Source organism: Kogia breviceps, chromosome 18 (assembly GCF_026419965.1).
Source record: "Kogia breviceps isolate mKogBre1 chromosome 18, mKogBre1 haplotype 1, whole genome shotgun sequence".
In the NCBI taxonomy this organism is placed as follows: Eukaryota; Metazoa; Chordata; class Mammalia; order Artiodactyla; family Physeteridae; genus Kogia; species Kogia breviceps.
The window spans coordinates 44604730-44619827 of record NC_081327.1 but is presented as its reverse complement, the minus strand read 5'-3'; the positions used below and the strand labels follow the sequence as shown (position 1 = coordinate 44619827).

At 51.8% G+C, this 15098-nt stretch overlaps 1 protein-coding gene across 1 annotated transcript in view; it reads left to right on the top strand.

Annotated features, from left to right (window-relative positions):
* The first annotated feature begins 1341 nt into the window (after window positions 1-1341).
* The window catches only part of CALB2 (calbindin 2), a 29501-nt gene continuing 15744 nt past the window's right edge, over window positions 1342-15098 (top strand). Inside the window, exons 1-2 of the mRNA XM_059043979.2 lie at window positions 1342-1544; window positions 12719-12795. Of these exons, the coding sequence (XP_058899962.1) occupies window positions 1448-1544; window positions 12719-12795 (174 nt within the window). The 5' untranslated portion in view covers window positions 1342-1447. The remainder of the gene's footprint in view (window positions 1545-12718; window positions 12796-15098) is intronic.

Here is a 15098-nt window from a genome sequence, read left to right as displayed (position 1 = left end):
GCATGGGGGAGGGGGATGCATACAGTCCTGGAAAGCTAGCTTCTTAATGATACCTCCTCTCTCCTAGTCTCTTCCTGCAAGGAACTCTAAACACTTTTGCTCTGGGCAGGAAAAAAACAAGTGGTTTTGGAACCTTCACTCTGTATTGCCTCTTTGGGGCTCACTATGGGCTCGTCCCTCCCCCTAAGGAACAACCTACCCCCTCTGTCTCCTCCTGGTTTTCCTCTCTCCCCTGGTGACCTCCTTTTCATTCTCACCTCCTTGCCTTTGCTCCCCTTTTGGAAGGCAGCTCAGCTAACACTCATTAGCACATGCTAACAAGCACCAATTCATTTCTCAGTCCCTCAGCAGAAGGGAGAAAGCGGGGACAAAGCTGCCACTCCGGGGGTGACAGTCTTCTAGGCCAGGCCAGGCCCCCAGGGAGAATGGGGGGGGGGAGCCTAGCCCCCAGCTGGAGAGTCCTGTCTACATTCTCGGGCTGCACCCTCAGCAGCTGCTTCTGTCTTTTCTGAGACTAGCGCAGAATATTCCTAGGTCAGCCGTGAGACCTTCTCTGCCCACCAGCCTAAGCAAATTCCCACGACGTCCATGGGTGCGCGTGGCTAAGACCTGGTAGAGGAGGATATAGTTCTGCAGCTCTCCGAACGAGTGTCTGAAAGCCCCCAGAGCCTGTCCAGGGTGCAGCAGGCACCGAGAGGGTGGAGGGAGGTACCCAGGCGAGGGCAATCAGTGGAAGCCCCTCCTCCACTCCCTCCCAATCTGGATCCTTCCTGGGGGTCGCTGATTCCAGCCACCCCCAGTAAAGCCTAGAGAACCCTCGGCTTCTCCGCAAGACTGGGCCCCACTAAGGACCTGTGAGAGCGAGGAAACAGAGCCGGGCTGGGCAAGTCATTTGGTCCTTTGAAGTCTCAAGTCCCCTCATCGGAAAAGTGGTCCCTGGTCTTCCTGCTGTGAAAGGGTCAGACGAGAGGAGGCATGAGAAAGTCCTAGAGAACTCCAAAGTCCAGGTGCTAAAGACTTGTCAAACTTTTATTATTATTACTACTGGTGGTGTTGCTGTTACTACTGTTAGTATTATTGCTGCTGCTAGTGATGATACGTGATGGCTGCACTCAAGATGATCAGAGAGAGGGAGAAGGAAGGCAAGGGCAGCCTCTCTCCCCTTTGCACCCGAGAGCCTGTTTCCCTGGCCAGGCGAGGAGTGGTCTCAGCACAGACGGACGCCCCCACACCGCGAACCCCTGCGGATACCCCGGGTCGGCCGCCGCCCCGCTGAGACCCAAGCCGATTCTCTGAGCGCGCGCGCCCCCTGCTGGCGGCGGGCCGCGGGCGCAGCCTCCGGATTGTATATAAAGGCAGCGTGGCGCGCGAGACCTGGCCGAGTGCGGGAGAGAAGCCGGCGCGCAGGGAGAGCGCAGTGCTGCCTGAGGTCTCCGAGCGGCTCGCCATGGCAGGGCCGCAGCAGCAGCAACCCCCTTACCTGCATCTGGCCGAGCTGACGGCGTCCCAGTTCCTGGAGATCTGGAAGCACTTTGACGCAGACGGTCAGTAAAGCTCCCAACTTGTGTGCCCGCTCGCCCCCAGGGGACCTGCGGTGGAGGAAAAAAGGGCAAGGAAGTTGCGGGCAGGGGTAAGATTGCCCCAGGGGGTGTTTTGGGTGCAGAGCCTGCCGAGGTCGGGGTCTCGAGTTTGGGAGACACCTGGCTGCCCTGGTGACGACAACTGCCCGGAAGTTTTCTTCCCTGACAAAGACGACAGAGCCCACCGGCTTTTGCAGCCTCATTCTGGGCAAGTTGGGGCTTTTCCCAGAGGGGAGGCCTGGGCTGCAAGGCTCCCCATGACTCCCCCTGCAGTCTTATCTTCCCTGCCTTCCTCTTCAAGGTAACATCCTGCCTTCAGCTGCGGCAGCCACAGGTCTCAGACACCCACTCATTTCTTCCCTCAAGTTCCCCTTTTGTTGAATACCAGGTTAGCCCCGTGGGGTCCTGGGGACTGGGGCAAACTGGGGGGTCCTGAAGGGACACTCTTGGCCTCCGCAGCCTGTTTGGTGGGAGCAGGAGCGGAGAGGGCATCCAGGCAGCGAGCATCCCCTAGGCTTCCTCTGCCCACGTTGCATCCCTCACGGGCATTCAGGTCTCACTCACAGGGTGTGGTGGGAGGCCAGCTTGGGGTGCCAGCCTGACATGTTCCCTCATGGTGATAATCCTGGGTGCTTTGGGTGACTCTCTCCTTCTCTGGGTCGGGGGAGGCACAATCTTAAATGCCTCTGCTCTGTGTGGTCTTGACATCTACTCACCCAAAAATCGAGGGCTGGACTGAACGACCGTTGGAAGTTGGCTCTAAGGACTGGGATTCCAAGGGTCTATGATGGCCTGACTTGGGCATAAAGGGACACCCCCACCTCCCCGGCCTTTTAGAGGCTTCTGATATCACTAGAGACTTTTTCTCCACCACTCCAAAAAATTAGGTGATCTGATTTCCTTCTCAGAGGTCCTGGCTGGGGTAGGCATCGGAAACCTTCTGTCATCTCAGACCACGGGCAGGGTGGTGGCCCAGGGTGTTTATCCTGGGACTGAGAGCGAGGGGCATGGGTACCATGCCAGAGGTTCCACGGGAACCAGAGGGAGGATGAGGTGGAGGCTCCCTCCATTCTTCTCCCTTCCCTTCCTCACCTCGGCAGGGCAGGCATAAAGGTGGCTAAACAGAGGCCCTCGGCCCAGAGTGCTGTGGGGAGGCAGGGGTTAATGGGTATGCTAACCAATGAAGTTTTGTTCCCTTGGAGCAAACTGAGAATCTGGGGGTGCAGAGGACTGGGTATGTGACACCTGGATTAGGACGGTGATCTGCCTATGAATTACTAAAGGAGGTGGGTAGATTGTTAAATCTGTAAAATGGGGCTAAGGAGGGGTTGTATTTCCAATCCCTGGCTGGTACCATAAAACTCCCTTGGGGGAAAGGGCTATAAGAAGGTTGCAGCCTCTCTGTATTCTAGGTGACGCGCGCACTCCCTAAGGCTTCTCCTGCCAGTTTATCTGCACCAGAGCCTTGCATGATTCAAGGAAAGTTACCAAGTGGCCAAGGTTATACCACAGGCCTCCTGCCAGATGAGTCAGCTATAAACAGAGGACTCCACAGTTCTACTCTCCCCCAGTTCTCACGGGGCCGACCAAGAGCGCTCTTGATAATCACGCAGATCCTCACATTTGTCTGAGACTTTGTACTTTTCAAAACACAGTCGCACCTTGAGTCCTGCACAGTGAGGCTGTGGGCAGACCATGATTCTCCTTGTGCAGATGAGGGAACAGACATGAAGTGTGACTTCTCTGAGGTCATGGAGCGAGGTGATGGCGGCACTGGTTCCTGCCCAGCGCTTAATTCCCCAACTCTGGTTTCTGGACACCTGCTTTCCCTCCTGATCCAGCCTCAGAGGTGATGGGCGGTCCCTTTAATACTAGAAAGGGGTCCTATGGCTGGAGCGTAGCTAAGCTAGCATGAGGCCAAAGAGTCCCTAAAGGCCCCCCAAAGCATCGTACCTCTGGTACAATGTGAAAGGGGAGCTAGATTGCTTCTTGGTTCCTTGTCCCCTTCCGCATCCCATTTTGCCCTCTCTGGTCACCACTTCAGGGGAGTCCCGAGGAGGGACCACGGACCTAACAGAGAAGGAAAGCAAAAAGGATTAGAATACCAGAGATGGCGCAGAAGGTGGTTTAGGAAAATGAGGCTATAGCCAAACTGAAATTCGACTAAAGGACCCAGAATTAAGCTGTGGGTCACTTTGCTCTGGACCTTCCCTACCTGTCCCCTCCTGAACTCCCATGGCTGCCAGGGAGCTTCTCCCTCAGCCCCGAGGTGCTCCCTGCCCTGGCTGGGCCTCCTCTTCCTAACCCTGGCTTCTGTTTTTATCTTGGGGGTTTTCCCCCGATTCTAAGAGTCCTCCTGCCTGCTCACAGAGTTAAAGAGCTCCGGGAGGACTCTCCACAGCTCACCAGGTCCCTCTCTGCAGCGCAGTTAGTCCCAGCCACCAAGGAGGGAGAGTACCGAGCCACCCCAGCCCTCCTGGACTCTAGTAAATAGACACTAGGAGTCCGTAGAGAAGCTGGATTCCGAGGAGAGTGGGGATGAGGCAGGGAGTCTGACGCCCCTGATTCAGCCCATTTCTAATGAGGAGGAAGAGCTGTCCTCCTGGTGACTTTGCCCAAAGCATTAGATTATCTTCAAAACTATCATCAGCCTTGCGGTGGAGAAAGGAAGGAGCAGGTGTCTGAAGAGGGGGAAACTGGGACTCAGAGAGACAACGTTCTTTTCACAAGATCACACAGCAAAGTGAGAGGGTAGGGGGACCCAGGAATCCTCTCCTAGTCCCCCCCACTCCTCCTCAGCGGTCAGCCAAGGTCATGCACTTGGAAGCGTTCGGGTGTCATCTCTCAAAAGCAGAGGAAGGGAAGACGGCAGCCGGGTGCACCCTGTGGGCCAGGCTGGGGCTGGAGCTCTTCCACATAACATCCCCATGCTCTGAGTGACCCTTACATGCCCTACATGACCGAGTCCACCGTTCTGTTGTTTCCTGGTCACTTCTTGGTCAGAAACGTTCTCACTCTGCAAGATCCAGGCTTCAGAGGGATGCCCAGCTCAGAGCTCACACTGGCCTCTCTTTGTGGTTCTGACCACACGGCCACCAGGCTCCTGTTCTGCTGATGATCTGTACGAGGTCTGTGGGGAGCCAAGTTCTTCCCTTGGCCTTTGCTACCCTTTGGAAGCAATTGCAAGTGTAGGGATATTTTCTCTCCCAGAGGCCGGCAGACATTCACAGGACAACGCAGGGAATCCCACTCTGAGAATCAACCTACGTGGGTATACTTGTACATATACATAAAGTTATATGAACAAGGGGGCCTAGTATCAAGTTCTTTGGGATACTGGAATTTTAAGAATGTGCTTCCCTAGGGAACAGAAAAATAAATCCTGCTAACCTCTACAGTGGAATATTACGCAACCAGTGGGATTGAGATGGGGCTTTTGTACTGACACGGAAAAGTGTCCAAGATGTATCATGGAGATTTTTTAAAATTACGGCAGGACACTATTATAGTATGAGCCCATTTTTACTATTAATGAAACACGTATGCTGGAAAATATTTGAAAGACAGTAATAATAGTGGTCCTCTCTACAGAGTAGATGATGTAAAATTAAAAGGTATTTTCTTTAACTTTATAAGTAAATTTCTGTAGTGTTTTACAAGAGCATGTGTTTCTTGTGTAATCGGCAAAACAGTAAATATGCAAGAAGAAAATAATTTTATGGGCACCCCCTTCCCCCCAAAAGAAATACATATATATCTCCAGGTGTGGGAATCTGCCCAGAGTTTTCTAGGCCTTTGTCTGCCTCCAGATGGCCCTAGTGATGCAGGAGGCTCTCAAAGCCTTGCACGGGGACGGAGCCTTGTTCCATATGGGTGTGGCCGTGAGGACTCTGAAAATGAATGACAGGAAGGACCACCAAGAACTGAGGAAGGCCCTGGGCAGTCCTCCCTCCTCTCTCCTCCTACACCCAGTAGTAGTACCGGAAGCATCCTCCAAACCCATCCCCCACGGGGGTCACTGGCCGGACCGAGAATGCTCAGGCAGGCTCTCAGTCACTGAGGAGCTTGTGTCCCTGGTAGGGGAAGCAGAAGAAAGCTGAACAAACAACAGCGCCTCTCGGAGGTGGACAGAGGCCTGGGCAGCTTGCACTGGAATTCTGAATGAAGAAGTCTTTGGGAATACTGAAAAGAAGACCTCTATGTATAACATAGATAACGAATGAGGACCTACTGTAGAGCACAGGAAACTCTACGCAATGCTCTGTGGTGACCTAAATGGGAAGGAAATCTAAAAGACAGGGGATATATGTATACATATAACTGATTCACTTTGCTGCACAGCAGAAACTAACACAACAATAAAAATTAATAATGGTAATAATAAAAGACCTGCCCCAAGAGGGTTACAGAATAGCCGGTATATATTAAGCATTTACACAAATCCTACGGCTGTTACTATGCAATACAACTGTGCTGTTCATAAGATGATTACAGGATTTATAAACATGATTGCTTCTTGGAGCATTAAAGGCGAAGGGGTCTGGTGCTGGGAGGGAGCCAAAGTTGTCTGAGGGCAGCTTTCTTTTAACCCTGTCGGCATTTCTCTGTGGGGTCCGTGTGTCCCGTTTAGGCCTGATGTCAGGATTTGGGGTTCTTTGGGAGCAGCCTCCTGCCCCACCTGGGGTGAGCCCTAGGAATAAGTCTCCCATCCCACCTCCGCTCTCACCCCCCAATTCCCCACTTGTTTTGCCAGCAGTGCCCTCCGGTGTGGATGTCCGCGGCATGCCAGCTGCGGACATCCTCCGTGAGGCCCTCGTGCCCCATGGCCCAGCCAGCCGACGGGGAAGGCAGCTGTGTCTGAGAGCTGGGGCTCCCCAGGGAGGCAGCTGCGGGGACGTTGTCACAAACAGGACACTTCAGCCTCGCCTCGCATGGGCGGCCACCAGCAATCCCGCGTCCCTGCCCTACTCGCCTTGTTTATTCCCCTTTGACTTCAGTAGTTTCACTACCTGAGCCCCTGGGGGAGCTTTCCAGGGCTAAGGAGACCCCTCAGGGAAATCCCTCCCAATCCCCAGGGAGCCAGAATGAATAGAGCAGGTGTGAGGCTCTTCAAGAACTGAGCCTCTCCAGCTCTGGACCTGGTGGCTGTCCTGGAGGACTGCATCAGATCCCGCCTTTGCCCCGCAGGTCCCAGCTGAGGCCTCTGGCTTTGGCCCTCTCCCCCTCCTCTCTGGCTCTCGGCTGCCTCACCTCCTCTCTCGCCCAATCTGCCCCATCCTTCTGGCCTCCTCCACACCGGGAACTGGCCCAGCATTAGGCTGCCAGACGCCCACAGGTGCAGGGGACCCAGCCCGGTTCCAGAGCCTTTGTTCCAGAAGCAGCTCTGCCCAGAAACGCAGATTAAAAGTCAAGTGTCTAAACATTCATCCAGTAGCTGTTTGCACTGGGTTTTTCCCCCCAGGAGCCTCTGGGAGACGTGTGTGTGTGTGTGTGTGTGTGTGTGTGTGTGTGTGTGTGTGTGTGTGTGTGTGTGTGTGTGTGTGTGTGTGTGTCTGTGTGTCTGTGTGTGTGTCTCTGTGTGTGTGTGTGTGTGTGTCTGACAAAGAGAGAAACCAAAACAAAGTAGAGATATGGACAGAGGTTGTCCCTGGGGGTGAATAGAAGGAAAACAGGCTGTTAGCTGTGGTTCAATTTCTTTCCTCTCAAACTCCTCTAGAACATGAGGTCGATAACACCCGTCTGCCTACCTGGTAGCATCCTGAAGACCAGATGGGGCTGGGAGGGGAGAGCTCTTTGTAAATGGTGAGCGCCACGCAAAGTAATATTTATATTGGAGCAGAGCCTGAGGAAGTCAATTTCTTGCCGCAAAGGGTGGCGTTTGTCCCAGAAGAACTCAGGCTGGAGGGTAGAGGGCTATTTGCCCTTCCATAAATTTGAACTCCGGACAGACAGCCAGGAGGCCTGGCTTCATGAACGCTTTCTTGTGCAGGTGACGAGGAGTCTAAAGCTGCATAACTCCCCTCCTTGATTTCCTTAAACTCCGCAACACAGGATAATACAGATTGGTAAGCACCACGCCCTAGGCCCGTGCTTCTCGAACTTGAGCACGCAGGAGACTGGGTCAAGCGCAGATTTCTGGACCTCACTCCTAACAATTCTGATTCAGTTGGTCTGGGGTTGGACAAGCTCCCAGGTGATACTGACACCGTCAGGCAGCAACCACTCTTTGAATAGAGCTCTTGTCAAAAGAGGTGCCATCACTTGTCAAAATGAGACCCCGGTCTACCATCTCGGGCTTCACACCAGCCCCCCACCTCAACCTTGAATGTGAAGCCAAAGGTGCTGTGTCTCTAGGGAGAAGATGCTCACGTTCGAAAGCAGTGGTTCTGCTTTGAAATGTTCATGCTCCTATGTTGTTAAAATGCAGATTCTGGTCAGCAGGTCTGGGGTGGGGCCTGGGATTCTGCCTTTCTAACAAGCTCCCAGGTAATTCCAAAGTTCCCATTCCACAGACCACACTTTGAATGACAAGCCCGCATACTCCAGACCCACCAAATTAAAATCTCCATTTTAATATGCTCCCCAGGTAATTCTTGCATACCTTAAAAATCTGAGACAGGTCACACTAAAGCAGTCCTTAATCCTGACTGCACATCAGAATCATCTGGCGAGCTTTGAAAACATGCCCCGAGACACCCTCACCCCATCAATTAAATCAGGAGCTCTGGGGGTAAGGCCCAGGCAGTGGTGCACTTTGAAAAGCTTCCCAGGTGATTCTAATACATAGCGTGGGCTGAGAATCAGGACTCTGAGGCTGCAGTCATGCTGGAACTCTTTGGGCTGAAGGGTTTACAGCCATGGATTGGTTCGGAAGACCTTAAGAGCACAGGGTATAAAAATGATGCTTTCCATTTATGTGAGATTTTACATCTTCCAGAATGCTTTCACAGCCTTATCTTGTATGGCTGTCACAATGGTTCTATAAAGTAAAAAAAAAAAAAAAAAAAAAAGCATAAATAGTTTTGAGCATAAATAGTTATACCCATTTTAGAGATCAAGAAACTGAGGTTCAGAGAGATTGACTTGCTCAACATCGCATGGACAGTCACAGAGCTGGTGGTAGACTTACGACCCTTAATCAGGCTCCTCTTACCTGTTCAACTCTCAGAAAATCTGTATGCACAAATCTCAGTGAGAAGCAAGCCCCTTTCCACTGTGAGGCAGGGCATTCTTTGATCAAGGTTTTCCAAGTGTCTGTGGTCAGATTAATTGTAAAGAAGTGTGTCTCACTTCAAAATCTGGGGAAACTGAGGCACCATGGTGGTGAAGAATGGTAGCAAGCCCAGGATAAGGAAGGATGCAGGGTCCCCGGCTCCTCCCATCCCCCTCCCTAATATTCACAGGATGCAGTTTGATATGGGGAAGTTAGGAGTGATGGTTGCTATGGTAACCACATCCTTATCAATGCCCATCCACATGAGATTTGCGCGGTGGCCAGTCCCCCCCACCCCCCTATAAGACGGTCATAGAAAAAGCAAACCACTTGCTCAGTGCTGAAGTCCTCCCTGGAAGGAGGTAGGCCAACCTGTCCTCTACTCCCACCTCGTATAATAGGTGCCTCCCACGTGATGGTTAGGGAGTTGCTCTTAGGGAAGCCAAAATAGCGAACACCTTTTCCCCCAGTGCTGGAGGATGCCCCATCTGGGCCCTGCAGCCCCTGCCTGCCTATCTAATCTCTGCTTCTCACCCTCTCCCTTCAACTGGTAGATTCCTGCTATTCTTGTCTGGCTGCCTCACCCCCATAGACCATTAAATGCTCTTGGGGAACAGGCCCATATCTAAACTTGGCTACAGTTCCCACAACGTTGAACTGTTGTTCATTTCAAAAAAATAAAGGCTGGTGGAATTGAACAACATTTCTGTCCCTTTGCACAGAGCAAGGTGGTACTGTAATTCCCAGCGTGGCAAGAGGGGTTTCTTTCCACAGGGGCACTGGCCCCCACTCCCTGCCTTTGCTAGTAGCTGGGGTTTCTCAGCGAGGCCTTCCCTGCCCACCCTGTCCAAGTAGTCCTCATAGATTCTTCGGCCACCTCCTAATGCACTCACAAAACAGACTCATACTCACTGACTCAGGTGTCCACCCAGCCCTGTCCCGGACCCAACTCTGAGGCCTCTGGTACTTCGAACCCCAGCGCTGCTCACAATGTGAGCTCCACCCCTGCCTCCCGCGCCACACCCCCCCCGGCCCCTCCAACCCCAGCCCCTGCTCCTGACCCCAGAGCTGAACTCAGCTTCCTGCCTGAGAAATGGAAGAATAGACAGATCACGGCAGGGAGCGAACAGCGAGAGAAAGAGTACTCATTCCTCCAACTCAGCGGCGCTGTCAACTGGACCACTGCCTTTTTGTCTAGAAAGCCCTTCCTTCCTCCCTCCCTCCCTCCCTCCCCTCCTCACTCCCCCTGCTGCAGCTGTCCAGCTCTCCCAAGAAGCTTTCAGAACATCCTAGAAGAAAGATGACCACTCTAGCCTAGGGGGAAAAAGGGAACTCAAGTCTCATCTCTCCCCACCACGCACCACCACCCCCCGCCCTGCAATTACAATCATATCTTTTCCCTGCAGATAAAAATACTTAATTTATCTCACATGATTCCTCCATACACTATGTATTGTGGCATCTTCTCCACTAGAGAGCGCTACTAGGATTATTCATTCCAAATCTAAATTCTCAGGGGACACTAGTCGGGGAGGCTAGAAAGAACACACACCCCGACTCCCACATCGCCCTCCAGGCTCCCAAAGCCCCCACCAAGGCCAGGCTAAATACTTTTTTTTTTTTTTTTTTTTTTGCGGTTACGCGGGCCTCTCACTGCTGTGGCCTCTCCCGTTGCGGAGCGCAGGCTCCGGACGCGCAGGCTCAGCGGCCATGGCTCACGGGCCCAGCCGCTCCGCGGCATGTGGGATCCTCCCGGACCGGGGCACGAACCCATGTCCCCTGCATCGGCAGGCACGACTCTCAACCACTGCGCCACCAGGGAAGCCCTAAATACTTCTTTTTTATTCTCTTTGTTTAGTTTGTAACTCCATTTGCCCTTGAAGCAAGCTACCATCTCCCTTTCCTGTTCAAGTTGAATATTCTCTATGGGAACCTTGCTCACTGCTTCAGATCAGATTTAGAACTTGACTTTTGGTCAGTGGTTTCCAAACCTTGCTATATACATGGAAATTACCTGGGGAGCTTTTTTTTTTTTTTAAATCACGATGCTTAGGGCTTCCCTGGTGGCGCAGTGGTTGAGAGTCCACCTGCCGATGCGGGGGACGCGGGTTCGTGCCCCGGTCCGCGAGGATCCCACATGCCGCGGAGCGGCTGGGCCCGTGAGCCATGGCCGCTGAGCCTGTGCGTCCAGAGCCTGTGCTCCGCAACGGGAGAGGCCACAGCAGTGAGAGGCCCACGTACCGCAAAAAAATTAAAAAAAATAAAAAAACCCACGATGCTTAGTTCATACCCCAAACCAATTACATCAGAACGTCTGGGGATGGGAGCCAGACATCCATTTTTTTTTTTAAGATTCTAGGAGATTCCCATTCACAGCGGTCTGGGGAGCAATGCCTTAGACCTGATTTCCCACCCACAAATGATTCCTCCCCATCACAGACAGACCAGGGAGCTTGGCCATGGACTCAGCTCTCCCTGGTCTCTAGGTCTTTTGGGTTCAGTGGTGAAGAACCTAAAGGACTTCTTACTACGTACGTGATCTTGCAAGTCAGGCCTTGACCTTGGGACCCGGTCCCGATAACGGCACTTTGCACCCAAATTCATTCCCGTTTTTTATACAAGTTCTGGTAACTGAACTCAAACAATAGTACATTTACACTGCACACGTTACGGACTGAGTGATGGGCTTTACACACAAAAATCCCATTTAATTACCCATTTTGCAGATGACATGGGTTTAGTAACTTTCCCAAAGCCATACAGCTCGTAAGTACAGCAGAACCAGGATTTGAATCCACCTCCACAGGCCTCGGAGCCCCCTCTCCTCATTACTGTGCAGTGGGCTGCCTCCCATCTGCCTGACCCCTATGCTGACCACCTCTCAGGTGTCCCCATCCCTGCTTTTCCTTTTGCCACTCTACCCTTCTGCGTTAGTTTCCTGGAGCTGCCGTGACAAAGTACGACAAACTGGGTGGCGGAAAACAACAGCAGTTGATTCTCTCACAGTTCTGGAGGCTAGAGTCCAAAGTCAAGGTGTTGGCAGGGTTGGTTCCAGGTTCTGAGGGGTAATGTGTTCCATGTCCCTCTCCTGGCCTCTGGTAGCTGCTAGCAATTCACAAGCTCCTTAGCTTGGAGATGCATCACTCCCATCTCTGCCTCTGTCTTCATGTGGCCTTCTTCCCAGTGTGTCTTTGTGTCTTCACCTGGCCTTCTTATAAGGACACCAGTCATTGGATTTAGGGCCCACCCTAATCTAGTATGACCTCATCTTAACTGATTACATATGCAAAGACCCTATTTCCAAATAAGGTCACATCCTGAGTTCCAGGTGGACATGGATTCTGGGGGATGCTCTTTTTTTTTTATTAGAAAGTCTACTTTATTATTATTATTTTGGCTGCACCAAGCGGCTTGTGAGATCTTAGTTCCCGGACCAGGGATTGAACCCGTGCCCCCTGCAGTGGAAGTACGGAGTCCGAACCGCTGGACCAGAAGGGAAGTCCCTGGGGGATACTCTTCAACTCAGTACACCCTCCTACCCCAAAGACCCAAGTTCTGCCTCTGACCTCATTCGCCCTAGTGACCAGGGATTGCCACCCGCTGACAAATCTCGAGGCTGATGACCTGTTGTCCCCTGTCGGATCTCCAGCCCCTGCTGCTGGCCCAGCTGGCTATGGACAGACAGACTACTGAATGTATATCACAAAGGCAACACCCTTATTAATCTTGGATCTCTATGGTTGCAAATGGCCAGAGGGTAGGACCCACATCCCTAACAGTCCAGGGCTGGCCCAGACACCTGGTTGACCAGTGAGAAGAACAAGTTCTCAATGAAGCCCCCCATTTCCCCGCCCCACCCATCCACCATAAGTTTTACTACTTAGCTCTGAGGTTCATTGCTTTTTTTTCTTTGCTATCTTTGCAGGAAATGGGTATATTGAAGGTAAAGAGCTAGAAAACTTTTTCCAAGAACTGGAGAAGGCAAGAAAAGGCTCTGGCATGGTAAGCCCAGATCCCTCTCCCATTGTTTGGAAATTTCTGTCATCCTGACCATGGCTTTGAGCATTGTCTGTCCTAGGTCATACATTCCATCAGCAGCCTGACATCTCTGGTCTTGACCCTTAGAGTTTTTTTTTTATCTGGAAGGATTTTAAAAATTGAAATACTCCCTTAAAAGAGTACCTTACCTCACTATCTATGGGTGTCTGGGATTGAGGGGTGTTCATGGGTACCAGGGGTTGATAAACTCCCCCAAACTGCAAAACTTTGTGTTTGCGTCTGTGTGTATAAAAAGTATTTGTTCCTAGGGAAGAGTCCATAGCCTACCTAATATGCTCAGAGGGGCCATGACTTAAGATTGGATGCCTAGAGGGTTTCACGTGCCTTTATTCACGACTGGAGTTCCTCAGCCTCGGCACTAATGACGTTTGGGGTGGACAACTCTTTGCCACGGGGGGCTGTTCATGGCATTGTAGGATGATTAGCTGCATCCCTGGCCTCTACCCAGGAGATGCTAGTAGCACCCCTCCAAATTGTGACAATCAAAAATGTCTCCGCGGCCTTCCCTGGTGGCACAGTGGTTGAGAATCCGCCTGCCGATGCAGGGGACACGGGTTCGTGCCCCGGTCCGGGAAGATCCCACGTACTGCAGAGTGGCTGGGCCCGTGAGCCGTGGCCGCTGAGCCTGAGCGTCCGGAGCCAGTGCTCCGCAACGGGAGAGGCCACGACAGTGAGAGGCCCGCGTACTGCAAAAAAAAAAAAAAAATGTCTCCGGACATTGCTAAATGTCCCCTGCAGGGGATGCAGAATCGTCCCCACTAGAGAACCCCTGTTCTAGACCAACCAAGGTTGGAACCTCAGCAGGGACCTAGAGGAAAGTGGAGGATTTGGGCTCCCAACCAGCATCTGAGCCAGATCGTACTGGCTCACGTGTACAGGTGTCAGACTACCCTTCATGGCCTGAAGTGACTGCAGATCGTGTCCCAGGCCCTTAACGGCAGGCACGTTGTTTCCCCACGTGCCAACCTGGCACGATTGACTTCACTAAAGCCTTTTGGGGGAACGTCTGAAATATTGAAAAGGTAAGGTGATTGGAGCTAGTCTGTTGTGATTCCCATGTCTGGTTCTCGAATATATGGAGTCAGACCAACTCCCTCCCCGCCAGCTCCTGCGGGTCCTTTGGTCGGGGGGGGGGGGGGGTGGTCTCTCTCCTCTACCCTGCTGCGTGTCTGTTGGCCAATCCACTGCTTATTAGCAAGTCTTCGTGGAGCGCTTCGGGAGATGAGTCACAAATCCACTGGTGAACACCTGGTTCAGAGCTTGTCAGCACGCCCTGGTGAGGAAGATGTCCAAGCGATGGGCTTAAGTGATGGAGGTGATTCATGGGTTTGTTTATCAACAGCCCCCCGTCACCCCTCATTGCTAGGATAATGAAGCCCAGATCACAGGAAACACAGGCTTCACAACTGGTTCTGGGATCGTGGGGTAGATGGAGGAATGTGTTTTTACAAAGTGCTTCAAATCTGAAATCCTTCTCCTAGTCATTCCCTTCCTCAGATGGCATCAGGGGTGATGTTCAAGTCTGTCAACAACATTCTCAACTAACATCACCCCAGACTGGATCTCAGTGCAGCTGTTCTGTGGTAGAAAAAATATTGGCCTTGGAAACAAGAGGCATGAGTTCAAATTCTGGCGATACTAGCTGGTGACCTCAGGAGAAGGCACGTCATCTCAGCCTCCGTTTGTGTGTAAAATGGACAGGCTACTAACATCATGGGGACTGTTGTGGAAAGCAAATAGGGTGGCCACACTTGTGATAAGGGCCTAGGCTCATTCCATGCACATTTGTAGATGTAACGCAATAAATATTGAATATGGGCAAATTGAGACCAGTCCAAAAGGTAAAAAAACAATAGAAGGGATTCAGAAAAGACTCTAAGAATTGGTCAAATTCTCCTTGGCCCAATCCTAGGAAACATACAACCCACCAGAAAGCCATTAGATAAGCGAAGAGGCTTCAGCTGCCAAGATGATTCATCACTGTTTAGGGCTAAGGAAGAGCTCACTGATGCAAATACTTAATAAGCAGCACCCCAAACAAAGAGAAGCTCTGAGAACTTCAAGAGAACCTCAGACTTAAGTTAGGTGAAGATGGCCTAACAGAACTTTTGAAGTTCTTTGCCTTTTCAGTAGTCACATTCATCTAGTGGACTATTTAAATGACTCCCTCAACTATATAGACTTTCTCTTCATATTCTTCCTCGCCTAAAATCAGAGTGAAAAGCATTGTAGAAATTCCAGTTAGT